Source organism: Humulus lupulus, chromosome 1, assembly GCF_963169125.1.
Source record: "Humulus lupulus chromosome 1, drHumLupu1.1, whole genome shotgun sequence".
Lineage (NCBI taxonomy): Eukaryota > Viridiplantae > Streptophyta > Magnoliopsida > Rosales > Cannabaceae > Humulus > Humulus lupulus.
This window is the reverse complement of record NC_084793.1, coordinates 21,192,458-21,211,655: the sequence shown is the minus strand read 5'-3', so window position 1 is coordinate 21,211,655 and position 19,198 is coordinate 21,192,458. Positions and strand designations below refer to the sequence as shown.

The 19,198-nt window shown below is 36.0% G+C and overlaps 1 protein-coding gene across 1 annotated transcript; it reads left to right on the top strand.

Annotated features, from left to right (window-relative positions):
* Window positions 1-17,389: 17,389 nt before the first annotated feature.
* Window positions 17,390-18,234, top strand: LOC133788748 (uncharacterized). Its single transcript, XM_062226343.1, has one exon. It carries the CDS (start codon window positions 17,618-17,620, stop codon window positions 18,014-18,016), a length of 399 nt encoding a protein of 132 aa, XP_062082327.1. The 5' UTR covers window positions 17,390-17,617; the 3' UTR covers window positions 18,017-18,234.
* Window positions 18,235-19,198: the final 964 nt, after the last annotated feature.

Genomic DNA, 19,198 nt, shown 5'->3' with positions numbered 1-19,198 from the left:
GCCCAGTGTGTTTGAATGGATTGATATGCAGGGCCGATCCCAATATGTTAGAACTGCGGGGCGTAGCCCTTTATCTGATTATGCTAGAATTCTATACTTGCTTGTTATGCTACGTGAGTTATGATGTGAATGGTCGGCTTGAGCCGGGAACGGTGTAAGCCGAGAACGGCGAAGGGCCGGGAACGGCGTTGGGCACGTTGAGTGCAAGGCCGAGAACGGCAAGGGGCCGGGAGCAGCGCTGAGCACGTGGAGTGCGAGTTGCCAGGGCGAGTCCCCAGAAGGATACCTGGGATATCCTCACGGCATGGTCCGCGAACCCAGGGCTTGGTAAATGCCTGGGACGGCTAGGTCGTACGTGCTTAGCCTTTGGTGGCATGTTTATATGTTTGATATATATGTGTTGCATATGTTATCCCCTTGTGGGTTCTCTTGCTGGGCTTCGGCTCACAGATGCTCTGTGGTGCAAGTAGAGGGTACAGAGGTGATCAACCAACCATGAGTACAGCAGGCGTGAGGCGGCGTGTACATGTTTGGCCACCCTGGCCGCCACGGCCAGAGGATTTTGGAAGAAGCTTGTAAACAAACTCTGATTTTCATCTAGTCGACTTGGTTTTATTAATATATTGTAAACATTTCTAAACTGTATTTTGGGATCCCAAGTGTAAACCTTTTACGATTTTCTATGAAAATTAGTATTTCTAAGGTTTTTCCTCTGTTTATAGCTTAATTACACTGTTTGATCTAGAACCTCGATTAGCGAGATGAAAGCACATTTTTAAACTCACTTAGTAACGGCTCTAAGGAAGTAGGGCGTTACAGACCCTAAGGTCGATGAAAATTATAAGCACTTGACTAGTCTAGGACTAGTTACTCAGAGCCAGGGCCAAAGGCCTAGGTGACTACTTGTCACATGGCTAGGGAGCGGAATCCCATGGTTGTGACTCTATGGTCATGCGGTAGGTTATATTGGTGATTGGTTCATCGAGCACCTACCTTGATAAGCTAGTGAAAGGATCACTTATTTGTAAAGCCGAGGTGACCCTATTGTCACATGGCTAATGGGAACGAAACCCACTTTAGTGACTTTTCTAATTGTCACTTCTCTAATTTGGACTGAAAGTCCTGAATGATTATTATGATCATTGTTGATATTATATTCATGCATTGTTGTGTTTTCTTGCTGTACTTTGGCTCATGGGTGCTATGTGGTGCAGGTGAAGGGAAAGAAAAGCTCACCAGCCTTGAGTGGAGAGCTTAGGTGGTGCTGTGTACATAGGCGGCCGCTTGACCACCACGACCAAGGAGTTCTCAGAGGAACTAAGGGGTTTACCCTATTTTAGGTCAGCGGGTTGTAAATTTAAACTGTATTGACCATTTTGAGTTGTAAATAACTTGTAAATGTTTTGATGGGCCCATGAACAGTTTTATGTTTTAAATAAAAATATATCCTTTCCTTTTGATTAGTTTTCCACCTTAACCTGTTAATAACACCTGGAAGCACGTTTTTAACCAAAGAACTCGGGTAGCAAGTTAAATTCACGGTTCATCGTTCACCGTAACTGTCCTGGGGTAACCAGGGCGTTACATTTACCCTTAGCCACTTAATGCCTCCAAGGGAAATCCTATCATTTGTACCATTCCCGCTAATTCCTTAAGTAATCCTATAAATCCCCAGTTAATCCCAACATACCTAAATAATCACTAAATCTCTACCTGTTACCTAGTAATCCCGAACACATGCTACATTCCCAAAATACCCCTAGGCTCATCCCGAGCCGGGTATTCGATCCTGTTGTGATCATTCCGCTCCCTAGAACCGTCTCGGATCACACATCACAGTTATATCTCCACAATATTGTGGTCTCAAGTACAACACACATACATAACCACATTTACGCCCTCAACGGGCCAAAATTACAAATATGCCCTTGTTTACAAGAATGAGCCCACATGCATATTTAATTCACCTAATCATGCATTTATAATCATATAATCATTTAGTCAAGTAATCACATGCTAATACACATAAATCACAATTAACCACGTAATAATACGTTTAAGCCAATTAGTGCCCTCCCAGCACGCTAATCAAGGCACTAAGCCTTATTAGCGAATTTGGGATGTTACAATTACTATCGGGGACATAAGCTCCATGAGTGTGCTCCTATTGTCTATCACACAAACCTAATCCTTCAGATCCCATGGGTCGAACTTCATTGTGGTCGTGTATGGTGCTTCTGACTTTTGACTTAGCTTTTTCATCCACTAGTCGGTGATAATGACGTCTTTGGCCAAAATCAAGCACGTAAATGAGTTATTACCCTTCATTAAATCATGATTCATCTTTTGGATCACTTCAAACATCAACATAGAGAACGAAACATTATTACTAGATGAAATTTTGTGTTTTATGTTTACCAAGTGATTAAACTAAACAACTTAATAGATTGCAGAAAGTGATTAAGTTGTTTTGATAGAATTAAAATATGTTCTAAAAATTAAGCCAATTATCCTAACATATTATTACATAAATAAAAAAATAGTATATAAAAAAAATCAACACCAGAGATTTTTTACGTGGTTCAGAAATCCTTTCGGATAACCTACCTCCATAGGGACACGCCCAGAGAATAAACCAATTAGTAAAAAACCAATTTTTACAAAAGCATAGACTTAAACAATATAAGATTCCCCCTTAAACTATTGTCGCAACCTTGTTGTACCCTTCTTTACGAATCTGGTTTTGATGAAACGCTGAGTCTCTTGAAATCCTTTCAAAGAACAATGAGTGCTCTCTTCCTCCCGAAGTGAGACTTGATGAAATCTTCTCCCGAAGATCCTTAGGAACACGTTCTCAAGAGATACTACTTGTTACATAAAGAACAAGATAGATACAAAAAAAAGTGCACTTAGCACAAACACAAATATTTATGTGAACAAATTAATCTTTACAATGAAAAACTCATCAATAAATTAACAAGTGTTTTTCAAATTCAAAATGGAAGAAGTAATTTTTCCAAAGGACTTGGCAAAGTATTTATAGCCGAGAAAAACGTCCAAGGCTAGCTCTTTTGAAATCTTGCAATTAATACAAGAATATACGAGGGAGCAGTACGCGGAGTTGTATGTAAAGGAGACTGTGAGACTCCATGAGGCTCTGAGGTTGATAATGTCCGACAAGGACCCCACCTTTACCTCTAAGTTTTGGGAGACCCTACAGAAGGCTACGGGCACGCAGTAGCTGTTCAGTACCACCTTTCATCCTCAGACAGATGGACAGTCTGAGAGGACGATTCAGATACTGGAGGATATGTTACAACCATGTGTGCTGGACTTTGGGGGATCTTGGAGTAAGTATCTCCCTTTGATTGAGTTTTCTTATAATAACAACTATCAGACAACTATCAGACGACTCTCGGAGTGGCTTCATATGAAATTTTGTATGGGAGGATGTGTAGATCGTCCATTCATTGGGATGAGACGGGTGAGAGGATATATTTAGGTCATGAGGTCGTCTAAAGGACTAATGAGGCAATTGAGAGGATTAGAGCTTAGATGCTCACCTCCCAGAGTAGATAGAAGAGTTACTCAAACTTGAAACGCAGGAGTGTAGAGTTTCAAGTCGGTGATCATGTGTTTCTCGTTTGAGAGAAGTGGAATGATTTGGAGTGAATGGCAAGTTAATTCCTAGGTTTGTTAGACCCTTTGAGATTCTGGAACGGGTTAGGGATGTACCTTACAGATTGGCTATGCCTCTAGCTTTATCAGGAGTTCGCAACGTATTCCATGTATCTATGCTCCGAAAGTACGTATTAGATTCTACACATGTATTGAGTTATGAAAACCAAGAGTTGGATCAAGACATGTCCTATAAGGAGGAGTCGGTTCAGATCCTAGACTGGAAAGATAAAGTCTTGCGGAACAAGACCATTGCCTTGGTGAAAGTGTTGTGGAGAAACAACAAGGTAGAAAAGGAAACTTGGGAGCTTGAGTCAAATATGCGAGATCGATATCACAAGTTATTTAGGTAAAATTTCGAGGACGAAATTTCTGTAAGGAAGGGATAGTTATAACGTCCCAAATCTGCTAATAAGGCTTAGTGTCTTGATTAGTGTGTCGAGAGGGCAATTAGTGACTTAATTATATTATTACCTGGTTAATTGTGATATGTGTGTATTCGTATGTGATTACTTGGATTAAATGATTATATGATTAGAAATGCATGTTTAGGTGAATTAAATATGCATATGGGCCCGTTTTCGTTATCAAGGGCATATTTGTAATTTTGGCCAGTTGAGGGCATAAATGTAATTATGTGTGTGTTGTGTTTGAGACCACAGTATTGTGGAGATATAATTGAGATGTGTGGTTTGAGACAATCCTAGGGAGCGGATTAGCGGAATAGTCACAACAGGGTCGAATACTCGGCTCGGGGTGAGCCTGGGGGTATTTTGGGAACATAGTATGTGTTTGGGATTTATCAGGTAACAAGTAGCTATTTAATAGATATTTAAGTATGTGAGGGTTAATTGGGGATTTATAAGAATACTGAGGAATTAGTGGGAGGTGGAAAATGACGGGATTGCCCTTGGAGACATTAAGTGGTTAAGGGTTAACCTAGGGGCATTTTGGACATTTTGTAGCTGAGAAAGACTTAGACTTAGGTTAGGATTCTAGAACTAATAAGAAAACACAACTCTTTCCTATCATTTCTCTCTCACTCTCTCAATGCTCACTCGCTCTCATTAAGCTTAGAACTTTGGTGAAATCATTGGAGAAATTGGCTCAGAATTGAGGAAGCTTGGAGTGATTAAGTTTAGCTCGAGGTCAAATTCCCTAGTTGAGGTAAGGATTTTATACTAAATTGTTGGGTTGTTATGTTGTGATCTAGAGGTTTAGTTTAGGTTTAAACCTTAGGCTGGTTTATGGATTTCAGTTGAATTATGAGATAGTTTTAGGGTATCTATATTGTTTATGTTGATTTAATATGAACTCTAGACTGAATTTGGGGTTTAAGCTTTAATTTTGGTAGATTTTAGTGAGTTTTGTTCGTAAAAATGCATGAAAATTTCTGGGTTTTTGGCTTGAGTCGCGACCTTGTTCTTCAGGCGCTGCGACTCATGTGTGCGAGGAGGCTTGGGAGTCTCTGATGTTGTCCAGGCACCGCGACGCAGGCAGGGCGAACCGCAGCCTGTGTCCCCTAGAAGAGAGCCCCAAGGCTCTCTGACTTGTAGCTCACTGCAACCTTAGGGGTGCGCCATGACTCAAATTAAGGGAAATGGTCAATTTAGGATTTTAAGCTCGGGAACCCAAATTTAAAAGCTCGGGAAGGGTTCTACTACTTGGTTTAGTAGAATTCGAGGTCCCGAAGGCTAGAATATTATTTCAAAGTTTTAAATTGGTTTGGGGCTTGATGGATGTTTATTATTATTGCGTTGTGACTAGGTTTTACCGCCAAGGCTCGAGTTTAGGGGATTGTGTTCGGGATCACACTAGTCGGTCAGCTCGGGACACAGGTAAGAAAAATGTTTGTGCCCGTAGAGCAGGGCATGGCCCGATTATTTGTGTTTAATGTTGTGTGTGAATCTTTGTAGTTGTTATGCTATGTTTGCATGATTATGATTGATCAGGGAAGGCCGAGAACGATGATAAGCATGTTGAATGCAGGCTGAACAACAACAAGCATGCTGAATGCAGGCCACCATAGCATGGCCATCTGGGGTGTTGTACTCACCCGTTCGGTGAAGACCGTGAACCTAGTGCCTGGTAAAGCACTTGGGTCAGCATAGGCCATTAGGTGAATAGTCAAATATCTGTTTAAAGTTGTGCATTTACTGGATTGAATTGTCATATGCTATGTGTGAAGTTTTCTTGCTGGGCCTTGGCTCACGGGTGCTCTATGGTGTAGGTAAGGGAAAGGGAAAGGCCGACCAAGCATGGGTTGGAGGGCTTGGAATGACGCGTACATGTTTGGCCTACCTAGCCACCACAACTGGTGTAACGTCCCAAATTACCTAATAAGGCTTAAGGCCTTGATTAGAGGGCCAAGATCGCAAATTATGGAAATTATGTGACTATGTGGTATATGTGTATCATTATATGATTATGTGAGTTATATTATAATATGACTTATGCATGTTTAGGTGTATTAAATATGCATGTGGGTCCATTTCTGATTAAAAGGGAAATTTTCGTAATTTGGCCAGTTATGGGTATATTTGACATATATGTGATATATGTGTGGGACCACATCATTATGTGGATATATTTGGGCTATTTGGCACGAGACGATCCTAGGGAGAAAGCTAGTAGGAAAGTCACAACGGGACCCATACTTGACTCAGAGTGAGTCAAAGGGTATATTGGGTATTTAGCACATTACTGGACTATTGGGCAATGGGAATAAATAATTGATGATATATTTGGAGTTAGTAAGATCAGAAGGGAATTCTAGGGATTTTGACTATTTGGTCCCCGGGGACGTTTTTGGGTACCCTGAGCATTGAGATTTGCTTGGGGTTACTTAAGATTGAAGTAATCTAACACAATAAATAAAAAAAGAACGTTAAGTTCTCTCTCTCTCTTTCGTTCTCTTTTTGGCGTTCAATAGCATTTTCTAAGGAAACTCGAGTTTTAGGACTCGAATTCAAGCAAGTTTAGAGTCAAAATGATTCTAGGGAAGATTAGAAGCTTGATATTCGGAGGATTTAGTTGGGAAACAACTTAATTGGAGGTAATCTAAGCTTTAAGTTTTAAGTTTTTGAGTTTTTAAGCTTTGATTGGATTTTACGTTTTGTTGAGTTTTTGAATTGTTTGAAACTTGGGTTTTGATGGTTTTGGGACATGGATTTGATTGGGTACTTTGTTTTTGGGATTTGAATATGTTTGGATAGGTTTATAGAGGGTTTTGAAATGAGAAAAGTGGAGAAAATGGCTGGGCTCCAGATTGGGCTGCGACCCTGTTCTTGGGCATCGCGGCTCAAACTTGATGAGAAGTTGGTGGTTGTTGGGCAATTTGGGCCGCGGCACGGGGTGCAGGCATAAAAAAGGCTAGGCCTCTGTCTTGGGCGGGCCGTGGCTCAGAGGCTTGCGGCCGCAGCGCTTAAGGGAATTTTTGGCCAAAATGGGCTTTTAATGATGGGAACTCAAATCTAAGGGCTCGGGATCGATCCTACTTCCCGGTTTAGTAGGGTTCGACGTCGTGGAGGCTAGGACGCAGTCTGGAAGCCTGTGTTTACTCGTTATTGATGGGCTTCTGTATTATGATTCTGACTAGGTTATCGCTAGGGGCTTGGAATCGAGATCGTACATGAGGGTTGTTCATTGGTAACATGTGCTTGAACTAAAGGTAAGAAAACTGCACCCAATATGTGATACATGTGATTATGGCTTGGCCTGAATTGTTGAAAAGAAACATGATTAGGGCATGAACGCCTAAGAATGTGCATGATTATGATTATGCTTGTGATTATTTATTAAGCATGTTGAATGCTTTGGATTTGGACAGTTGATATATGATATATGTTGGTCTATATTATCTAATTGAGAAAGGCTTGACTTATCAGTCAAGGATGATAATAGCGCTGAGCACTGGTCATAAAGCATTGACTTATCAGTCAAGGGCGAAAATAGCACGCTGAGCGCTGGCCGTGATGGTTAACTAGGAGCGCATCATATGCTTGACCGACCTATTGGTCGGGGAAAACTCAGTGGCAGGTACGTTAGGCCAGCTCCAAGGCTGGTTATATAGAGGATAGGGCAATGGGCCCTGGGGTGACGGGCCTTGGGGTGACTTATTAGTCCCATATCCTAGGACTGGGCCCTAGCAATTATTCAAGGACGGCCTTAGCACGTTGAGTGCTGGTCGTAAAGCATTGACTTATTAGTCAAGGATGACCTTAGCACGTTGAGTGCTGGTCGTAAACCATTGACTTATTAGTCAAGGACGGCCTTAGCACGTTGAGTGCTGGTCAAAAAGTATTGACTTATGAGTCAAGGACGACAATAGCGTGCTGAGCGCTAATCGATATGGTCATGTCTAACCAGAAGCACATCATATGCTTGACCGACCTATCGATCGGGGAAAACTCTGCGCCAAGTACATTGGGCCAGCTCCAAGGCTGGTTATACAGAGGACAAGGCAAAGGGCCCCAGGGTGACTCGTTAGTCCCATATCCTAGAGCGCTAAGAAGATATGATTTATTAATCATGTGTTTGGGAACATAGCCCCAGTATGATTTCATAATCATGTATTTTGGGCATTGGACCTCGATATGATTCATTGATGGTTATCTTGGGCTATTGGCCTATATGATGTTGTAGTCATTTATATGAATGGTATGCATGTATGAGTATGGTTATTACTGCTAGGTATGCTTATTATGATTTGGCTATATGTTATTAACTACTTATGAGCATGTTTAAGTTTTCTTGTTGAGCCTTGGCTCACGTGTGCTATATGGTGTAGGTAAAGGGAAAAGAAAGTTGGACCATTTTTGAGTTGGAGAGCTTAGGTGACGATGTGTACATATGCGACTGCTCGACCACTACGACCGAGGGTTTAAAGAGGAACTAGGGTCAAACCCTACTTTTCCGCTTAGGTCGGCAGGTTGTAACTTTTTCATTGTAGTTGACCTTATAAATATATTTTGGGATCCCATGTATGAAGTAAACGTTTTAATGAAACGATTGTACCTTTGACCAAAAATTTTAACCCTAAACTGTTAATCACGTTTAGTTACACGATTATGACCAAATGACTCGTTTAGCGAGTTTAGCACTATTTAAAATACATAGTGTAACGACCCCTGAGTAGTAGGGTGTTACAGCTGGGGTTGTTTTGAGGGACACGTTGTGAACGTTTGATTTTGTCGCTTAGGTCGACTGTACTCTAACTTATAAGTTGTGAATATATTTTGAAATAGTATTTTGGGATCCCAATGTATCACGTTTATAACTTTAATGGATGTCCAAACCTTTTATACTTAATTTTCATTAAATGAGTTTTTATTCCGATTTAATCATACTTTTCCCTCTAAAACCTCGATTAGCGAGCTATTGGCACATTTTAAAATCACATGGTAGTGGCTCTAGGCCAGTAGAGCGTTACAATGATAAGCTCTACTATTATTGGAGTAACCAAGAAAAATACCCATATCACTTTTGGCATCAAATTTGCCGATATTTTCTCGATCCCTAAGGATGTAACACACACAAGCAAACACGTGAAAATAGCTTACGTTATGTATTTTACTTTTCCAAATCTCATATGGAGTTTTGGTAGTACCTGGTTGCAAGAACACAGTTGATTATGTAACAGGCAGTGTTAATTTCCTCAGCCCACAGTCTTTTTGAAAGCTTTTTGTTGTTCAGCATTATCTTAGCCATTTCTTGTAGGGTCCGTTTTTTCCTTTCAACTACTCCATTTTGTTCAGAAGTTTTGTGTGCTGAAAACTCATGAGAAATGCCTAGAGATTTACAAAAATCATCATAAACAATATTCTCAAACTCCTTACCGTGATCACTTATGAATCCACAATCTTTCCAATGTTGCAATCTTTTTTAACTCATTTTATGCAAAGAGTTTTAAAAACATCAAAAGTGTCTGATTTTTCTTTTAAGAAATCGATCCAAGTAAAACGAGAAAAATCATCAACACATTCAAAAATGTATCTTTTTCCTTTAATACTTTCAACTTGTATAGGACTCGTGAGATCCATATGCAATAGTTCAAGAAATTTTGAAGTATTAATTCATGTAACATCTTTGTGAGAAATTTTCACTTGTTTCCCCAACTGGCATGGTTCACACTTACCAACAGTTTCTTTACCTAATTTGAGTAGAGCACGAACAAGACCTGCATTTGCAGTTTTCTTCAAATTTATGTAATTTATGTGACCAAGCTTTTCATGGCATAAGTTAGTAGAATTACCTAAGACCGAGTGACAAGTTTTTATTTGAGAGATTGTGTAACAATTATCAAAAGATTTGAATCCTTTCAACACACTCACACCATCTTGATTAACAACATTACAATCATCACGAGAAAAGTTAACAGTAAACCCTTGATCGTAAATTTGACTAATGCTAATTAGATTAGCCTTCAGTCCTTCAATAAGCAAAACATTTTTTAATTTTGGTAACCCATCAAGATTTAGAGTACATTTTCCAACAATGTTTCCTACCATACCATCAACGAAAGTTACAGCACCACATTTCAAAGATTTGAAATTGGTAAGTATACTTGCATCACCTGTCATATGTCTTTAACATCCACTATCAAAATACCATGAATTAGAAGCACAAGATTTATGACAAGTAATGGTGGAAAAACCTTTTATTTTATCTTTCTTTACCCAAATCTTCTTGGGTATAGCCCTCTTTCTTTCAACAAATTGTCTTGTTTTACCAAAATGACTAAAGTATTTGCTTTTATAAAGATTCATCATGGTAAAACACTTAGGTCGGATGTGACCTTTTACACCACGGAAATGACAAATTGGAACAAAATATCCAGTTTAATCATTTTTGAAAATTTTGGTATGTTTTGCATCTATGGTGATAGATTGCAAAGTTGAGGCCTCTGGAACCTGAATTGCTCATAGAGAAGGGTTAGCAGTTGAAACAACAACAGATTTAACAAAAGTAGTTTTTATTTTGGGTTTTGATCGATTTGATCCTAACCCAGTAAAATTTCTTGCTTTTTGACATGCACGAATAACATCATCCAACACCATAGATCCAGAGCTAAGCATTTTCACACAATTTACCATATGATCTAATTCTTTAGATAAACACTTAATTTCACAATCCTAGGCAACAATATTTTCTTCATAATGTTTAGCAATGGACTAAAGTTCTTCATTTCTTTTCTTAAGAACTTTGTTATTGTTTGTCATTAAGTGATTATTTGAGCATACCTTCAATCATTAATCATACATGTTTTGTATGATTCTTTTAATGAATCCTCGTCCAAGTCGGATTCATAGGAGTCATTATCTGAGATGTCACGTTCCTGTACAGAATTATTAAGACAAACTAGATTCTTATTAACCTCCATGGAATAGATTATTTCAAGAAAAGTTGAAGTTAAGGCAATTGGAATTGTCTTTTGTATTAATACTTTCGAAATCCTGATCACTCAAAGTAGCTGCCATAACTTTCTAATAATTCTTCAGGGTATTGGCACATTCAGATTGAATATGACTTAACCCTTCACATTCCCTGCATTGCACACCTTTTTTGTTAGTTTCAAAGGGTTTAGAGTAATTGTTACCTTTGGATGATTTGAAATGGGTTTCTTGTTGCCAATCTTTTTTGTGTATTTTTTAAATTTCTTGATTAACAAGGTCATTTCATCCTCACCATCTTCATCCGAGTTTTCCTTCTTCTCCTTGGAAGATTTCAATGCTATTGATTTCTCTTTAGAAGTAGTCAGTTTCTCTTTTTGTCTCATATGTTGATTGAGTTTAAAAGTTTGAAGGAAACCCATCAATTCTTCTACTTTCATGGTGTCCAGGTCTTTTGCTTCCCTCAATTACCATGAGCTTATTTTGAAACCTGTCAGGAAGCATTCTAATAATTTTTCGAACTAAAACATTATCTTCTAGTTTTTCACCTAAGGAAAAATACTCATTAGCAATGTTAACAGTCTCTCATAAAATCCAGTAAGAGTTTCACTTCCAGTCATTCTAAGATTTTAAAATCTTGTAGTCAACATCACATGCCTAGAGCGCTTGACATCAGTAGTTCCCTCAAACTGGGTTTGAAGTATTTGCCAAGCGTCTTTGGCTCACAAGATTAAATTAATTTTATGTATCCTTCACCAACACCATTGAAAATAGCATGCAAAGCTTATTATTATAACTAGACAATTTATCTTCTGCATCAGTCTAGTCAAGTTAAGAGTTTACCTTTGTTGTGACAGTTTTGTCATCTGTTTCAACAAGTTTGTGTCCAGCCTGTAAAGATTGATCTCCAACCTCTTTCATCTTGAGATTTGATGAAGGATTTTATTCTAACTTTCCACTATGGATAGTTAGAATCATTCAATAGTTGAGGATGAGTTATGGAACCACCTTCTACTAAAAAAGACATTTCCAAAAACAAAACAAAAAATACAAAAGAAAAAAACACCAAGATTGCACTAAGAGTTTAGTGACACGCTCTGATACCAATTGAAATTTCGTATTTTATGTTTACCAAGTGATTAAATTAAACAACTTAATAGATTGTAGAATAGTGATTATGTTGTTTTGATAGAATCAAAATATGATCTAACAACTAAGCTAGTTGTCTGAACAAATTATTACAACAATAAAAAATGAGTATATAAAAAAATATCAACACCAGAGATTTTTTACGTGGTTTAGAAATCATTTCAGATAACCTACTTCCACGGGGACACGCCCAGAGAATAAACCAATTAGTATAGAACATACTTGTACAAAAGCATTGACTTAAACAATATAAGACTCCCTCTTAAACTATTGTCGCAACATTGTTGTACTCTTCTTTACGAATCCAATTTTGATGAAACGCTTAGTCTCTTGAAATTCATTCAAAGAACAATGAGTGCTCTCTTCCTCCTGAAGTGAGACTTGATGAAATATTCTCCTGAAGATCCTAAGGAACACGTTCACAAAAACCTATTACACAAAGAACAAGATAGATACAAAAAAAAGTGCACTTGGCACAAGCACAAAAAGTTAACTTATCAAGAAATTAACAAGTGTTTTTTCAAATTCAAAATAGAATAGGTAACTTTTCCAAAGGCCTTGACAAACTATTTATTGCTGAGAAAAACGTCAAAGGCCAATTCTTTTGAAATCTTGCAATTAATACAAAAATATTTATAAATTTCTTTGATTGAAAAAATATGTTAGCCAGGTTGATTATGTTCCGATAAAACACGAAACTGCTGAGTCAGCATGATCATTAATCTTGTTTGGCTGTAACGAATCTGGTCATTTTCTTGACAAGATTCCAATTTGATTTTACCTCATCAAGAAAACGAAATCCCTGAGAATTCTTAGCCAAAATAAGTAAAATATATTATCCTTATCTTACAAAAAATATTTTATCATAAAAGGTATAATAATAATGATTATATGACGAGCTAATATATTAACACAAATCATGATCATTAAACATTGACAACTAACTCAAAATATTTAAACAAGGATTTTCGAAAATATCAACCAAATATTCTGAAATTAAATCTCATCTCTAATTAAGAAATCAAATTTTAACTTCATGAATTGTTAAATATTTTTGTCTAAATTGAAGTTTTCTAACTAGGATTTAACACTAGAAAATGACAAAATCCGAAACTTTTTCGACTCGGTTCAGCTGTTCTATGCGGCAGTGAGTCGTGCTAGAGCCAAGACTCCCTTCAAACCCAAGAGTTCATTCTACAACCCTCAGAATTCAGCTACACCCCCATCGTGCACCATCATAGAGCTTCCGTCAAACTACAATTAAAAACCAGCCAATGACTTGGAAATTTTTTTAACTGACTTTCATCTTTGAAACAATATGTAACCACCACTAATGTCTATGATTCCGAAAAAATATATATCAATTCTTATGATAAGTTTTTTGTTGAATAAAATTATATTAATTTGTACGTAACAACTAATTCAAACTCCATATTGAAACGACAACACTGTACTTTCCGAGCACATTAAACCCAATTTCTCTTTTTTGTTGATCAACATTTGGCAGTGGTATGTTTTTTTTAAATCAAGTGCATGATAGGCATTCCAAAAAAACACTATAAATTAAGCCACTATCTATACCCATGTGACCTAATTAATGTCCAAATGGACTTTTGGCATCTCATAAATTAGGTTCAAATTCCAAACGAAATCATTTTTACTAATATGTGTTAATGGTCCCCTTCTTCATCTTGCTAGGCCCACATAAATGACTCATAGATTTAACTTGAAAAAATTATAAGAAAAAAAGAATATCATCTCAAAGCTCAATTTTTTTTAACTTTCTCTAATTAACCAAGAATAGCTATCCAAAATTCCAAAATAACTTTCTCTAATTAATAAAGTTTAAATAGTAGGACAAATAAAAATCATAAACGGATAGGGTTGATTATCTTTCAAGTTAATGGCCTTGTCCCCTCCACTTTGTCTTCTCCTCACCTAAAGGTTATCAATGGCTTAACTTTATTGATAAATGACATTATGCCTTCGAATTTGATTGATAGCTCTATGACCAAACCAAACAACATCACTAAAAAATATTATAAAAAAAATGATTAAAAAGTGGAGAGAACAGTTGTGTGGTAGAGACTTTGATACAATATAATCCTCAACAATTAATAATCCCTGCTATAAATCAAACCATCCCTTCAAAATTGCCCTAAAAAAATCTCATCTAATGGGTTACTGTGCATGTAGAAGAAATGAAAGCCCATCCTTATACCCAGTTGTGCTATTCTTATCAGTGGTGGCAATTTTAATGGCTATACCATGGGTGGTCTCACAAGAGCCAGTGATAGAGGTTGAAACCCCAAGAATCCAGATCAATTGGACTCTTATAATCTTACCATTGTTGCTGTTAGCCATGGTCCATTGGCTCTCATCTGCTGAGCCTCGGAGAAGGCCTTGCCCAATGCCACCGCCCTATTATTATGCCACCTGTCCCTGCAGAGGAAAGTATGCTTGTTCATGTGGCCACTTTAATAAGTACCCTATTTCTTATTAGCTCTGAATTTTTATGTTGTATGTATTTATGTTATATGCTTTAACTTTTTTGGTGGGTTTATAATTATGAGAACAATCTAATGGTGTCTGAAATCGATCTCTAGTACAATTATGTTAATGCTTTGTAACTGTAATTGTTCATCCCAATAGTATAATTAATTCATATATAGTTGTTTATTCAGTCTCTTTTTGTTTGATTCTGTTTTTCTTTTTTCAGTATATTCAAGCACAACCCAGAATCAGATTATTATAGAATATCAAAAAAATTCTACCTGTGTACTAACTGGCATATTTGGCTTTATCATCTGATACTTTGTAACTGCTGTTATTGTTGTTATTATATATGTAGCTCTTCGCTTCAAACAATGCAAAGTCAGATAAGCTTGGTAATCAGTGATGAGATACAGAATGATTCCAAGTACAGCAGATATTTTATTATTTATTTTTGGGAATACTACTGCTGCCTGGTTCCAGAACAAATCATCTTGACCCAGATGGTTTTTTTTGGGGGAAAATAATTTATTTTTTAAAGTTATTTTTCACTCTATTTTAGTTTTAATAATTATTTACAAAATTGTATCTAGTAAAAAATTTACACATGTAGTTGAAAAATTTTAAAGTTAGAAAATTTTAGACATCTGATCGAAAAATTTAGATAAATTGTCGAATTTTAGACAGAGGTTATTTTACAAAAAAAAAAAATATCAAAAATAAGTCATACTACACTAAAAAAAATAAAAAATTATTTTCACACATTTCTCTTTTTTTTATTAAATTATGTAGATATTCACAGTTTTTTTTAGATATGTATATGACTCCGTAAGGAAAAACCGCCAAATTCGAGATAGATAGATTATCTTTTGAAATAGAAAGCTAACTAAGAAAACCCTTGTGAGAGTTTCTTTTGTTCAGTTCTGAGAAACTAAGTTGGATCGATTTTCAACAAAGTAGAATTAGTATTAGTTCCTTTGAGCATTAAAATTTTGAAATTGGGGCAACTTTGTAAGGGAAAGGGAAGTATTATATTGAATTAGTTCTTTTGTCATTAGGTTAAAGCAAAATAAACCAAGATGGGTAGATAGATATTGAGAACAGAGAGTCTATTAAAAAGCCACAACCACCTGTCCATCATGTTAAGGTGGCCCATATCAACTCAATTATTGAACACACTAGTTTTACATTATTATTATTATTTTTATTTAAAAGAAAAAAGAAAAGATCAAGCTCTAGTGGTTTTTCTTTTATGAGTAAAGAATAGAATACTATGTGATACTTTAAAGTGCATCGAGACATGCCTTGTAGAATCATACTAGTTGGACTACTTTGCTTATGGAAAATAAAACAAGCGAGATGGAATACTGGAATGTATTTGATGTGACCACAATTTGATCTTAGATTACTATAGAAAAAGGATAGATATACTCATACTCTCTCCCTCTCTCTCTCTCTATCTATATATATATATATATATGATCAGTTGAACATAACATATGAATTTGAAAATTTGAAGTTATAATTGAAAATAATGTCATATACTGTAATCATTATCAAGCCTCATTTAAATAAATTACATGTAATATCTTGCGTTTGACTTCTGTTAGTGATTCAAAAAATGATAATATTTTGTATTCTGTATTTCTGTTTTACTTGAAGAAGAAAAAATTCAATAACTTGTTGTGATAATGTTTAATAAATATTGGTTCTAGTTTTATATGAATAGTGGGCTCAGAATATCATACAAGTAAATGTAAAAAATTTGATAATCTTGACAAAATAATGACTTTAATTGGATATGGATTGTATCGCTTGATAGTCGGTTTGATATTCTTTTAAATTTCTTATATCTCCTAGGATCTTTTCCTTAAAATAGGCCTTAATACGTGTGCAAAAAACCAAATTAACTTTCAAATCTCCAAAAAAAAAAACATAATAATATTAATACATCATTTCACCATTTTATGACAGCCAAATGAACCCAAGTCACATATATGTTTTGGCCCAAACTATTGTTTTTTTCTCCTTAAATGGTTGAACAATCTCAATTATATTTACATGTTAGAATACAAATTTTAGAATAATAATTTAAACACTATTCATGTACCAAAATTATTCATATATGAGAGAAGAGATGAACACCACCATCAAAAGAAACTAGCTAAAACCACTACTTATTAGGCATGTATAGTAAAAGATAAAAACTCCATATAGAGATTCGAACATTTACATTTTTTTGATAAAAAACCAAAAATCTCATCAATAGAGATTTATACTAACAAACTTAGAGATTAAATAAGTAATACATTATAATATTTTAGCTTTAAAAAAAACTTTAATTTTAATAATATGCTAAAATTTCAATAGTTTATTTTTTGAAGTCATTTTGCATTCTGGCCTAGTTTTAATAATTTTTTGCAAAATGACATTCGACACTTAGTCGAAATTATTCAGACAGCCGGTCAAAAAATTCAAACAGTTTGTCGAAATTTTAGATAGATGTCATTTTGCAAAAAATTATCAAAACTAGACCAAAGTGTAAAATAACTTAAAAAAAAAAATCATTTTCACGGATTACACTCTATCACTAAATAATTAAAAAATATATATTTTAAATATATATTAATGAATAGTTTATTTTTTTGCGATAAATTTATATCTTAAATTTTGTTTTTATCTTATGCTAAATATAGCATTTTGTATCAAATTTATAACAATATTCAAATCTTTGAAATAGTCTTACCACCACATATACTCACACGTACACCTTTTATGTCTTTTAGAAGACACTACACTATATTTTTCTTTGCTATAAATACATACACACAAACACATATATAATTTTGAAACCAACCCTATCTCTGGTGAATTTAAGAACAAGCTAGCTAGGGCCCTCCTCAACAATGGCCTACTATGGAAGAAGAAGCTCAACGACCACCTCCATCTTAGAAGGGTTCACTCTAACACCGCTTCCGTACCCAGTTCTGCTCATCTTAGCAGTTGCTTTCATCTTTCTCGGTTCATCATGGTACTTTTCATACGAGGAAGCTGTGGAAAGCGCCGAAGAACAAATCAGTTGGGTTATGTTCGTAGTGCCAATACTTCTTTTGCTCATCGTTCGTTGGCTCTCATCCATGGAGAATCCAGATGCACTTTTTGCCATGTCACCGTGGGACCGTCGCCGGAGAACCCACCACATTCCGTCGGAGGGTAGCTCGCCGTGGGGTGTGGCTGCTCTCATCGTTCTCATACTGGTTTTGCTTCAGTACCACTCTGTCTTTCGTGATAGTTGGTTAATATAATATAATATTTAATACACATATATAAGTAGAGGAAGTGTATCAGCTTGTTCATATTTTTGGTTTTTTATGTTCATTTTGCAGTTTTAAGAATTGGGCTTTTCTTTTTTCTGTTTTTGAAATGGTTTTTTTTTTTTTTTTGTATAAGATCATGGCTTTGTTTGTATATCTATATGAGAGTGTTTTTTTAGCTGTGATCAACACGGAATTACTTATCTTGATCTCTTGATTCAATACATTTACATTTTCTTTCAGCAAAAACTTGAAGAAAAAATAAGTGTTTCTCAGGTTGGTTTCAGTAATTATGTGAAATTATTACATATTATAATGTAAGATAAAAAAAATAAAAATAAAAAAACATTGTTGAGACCATATTAGCATGCTTGCCCTGAGTGGATTGCATAGTTTTGGAAGTAATAATTGTCCGAAAGACAAGTAAATCACTAACTTGAATATCAAGAAGAAAAAAACACTAAATTCTATTCCAAATGATGAAGTTAAAAGCACGGTAAAGGGAGAGAGAGAGAGAGAGATCTCATCAGTTCAAAAGAATCAAACTTGAACCACTTTTTCCAAACTACTATTGTAACAGATGGCAGCAATCTAAATGGCTCAAATTTTTCTTCTCTTGGATTGGAACAAGAACTTTCATGAATACTTTTAGAATGTGAACAACATAAATGAACGGTTTAAAATGTCTATTTCAATCACTACAGAAATGTCACAATGTTGTTGGTTTATTGAATTATGTAAACCTACCCACAGCCCTAAGTGGGTCCATTCTCATCATGCCCACTACAATAGCAACGGTAGGGAAGGAGGTTTAACCTTTGACACATTCAAATTATATGCCTAATCAGTGAAAGTGACCTTAACCTAATGGCCAAAACCAAAACAAGTGAAAAAGAAAAAAAAAATTAAGAAAACAAGCCAAAAGAAAGAAAACAACACTACATTTCATGTAACTAATCTGAACTCCGAAGAGGACTAAACCATTTGGAGTGAAACGAAGACTGGTAAGAAAGCAAAACCAAGAGCAGCACAACAAAGATGGCTACTCCCCAGGGCGAGCTCCCGGCTTGTGGCGTTGCTGGTGTCGCAGACCGTGGACGTCGAAACTGAAAGTTGAATAGCCCACTTGAGGAGGAAAATGAAGCCATGAAAAATATCAACAAAGCAGGAAAC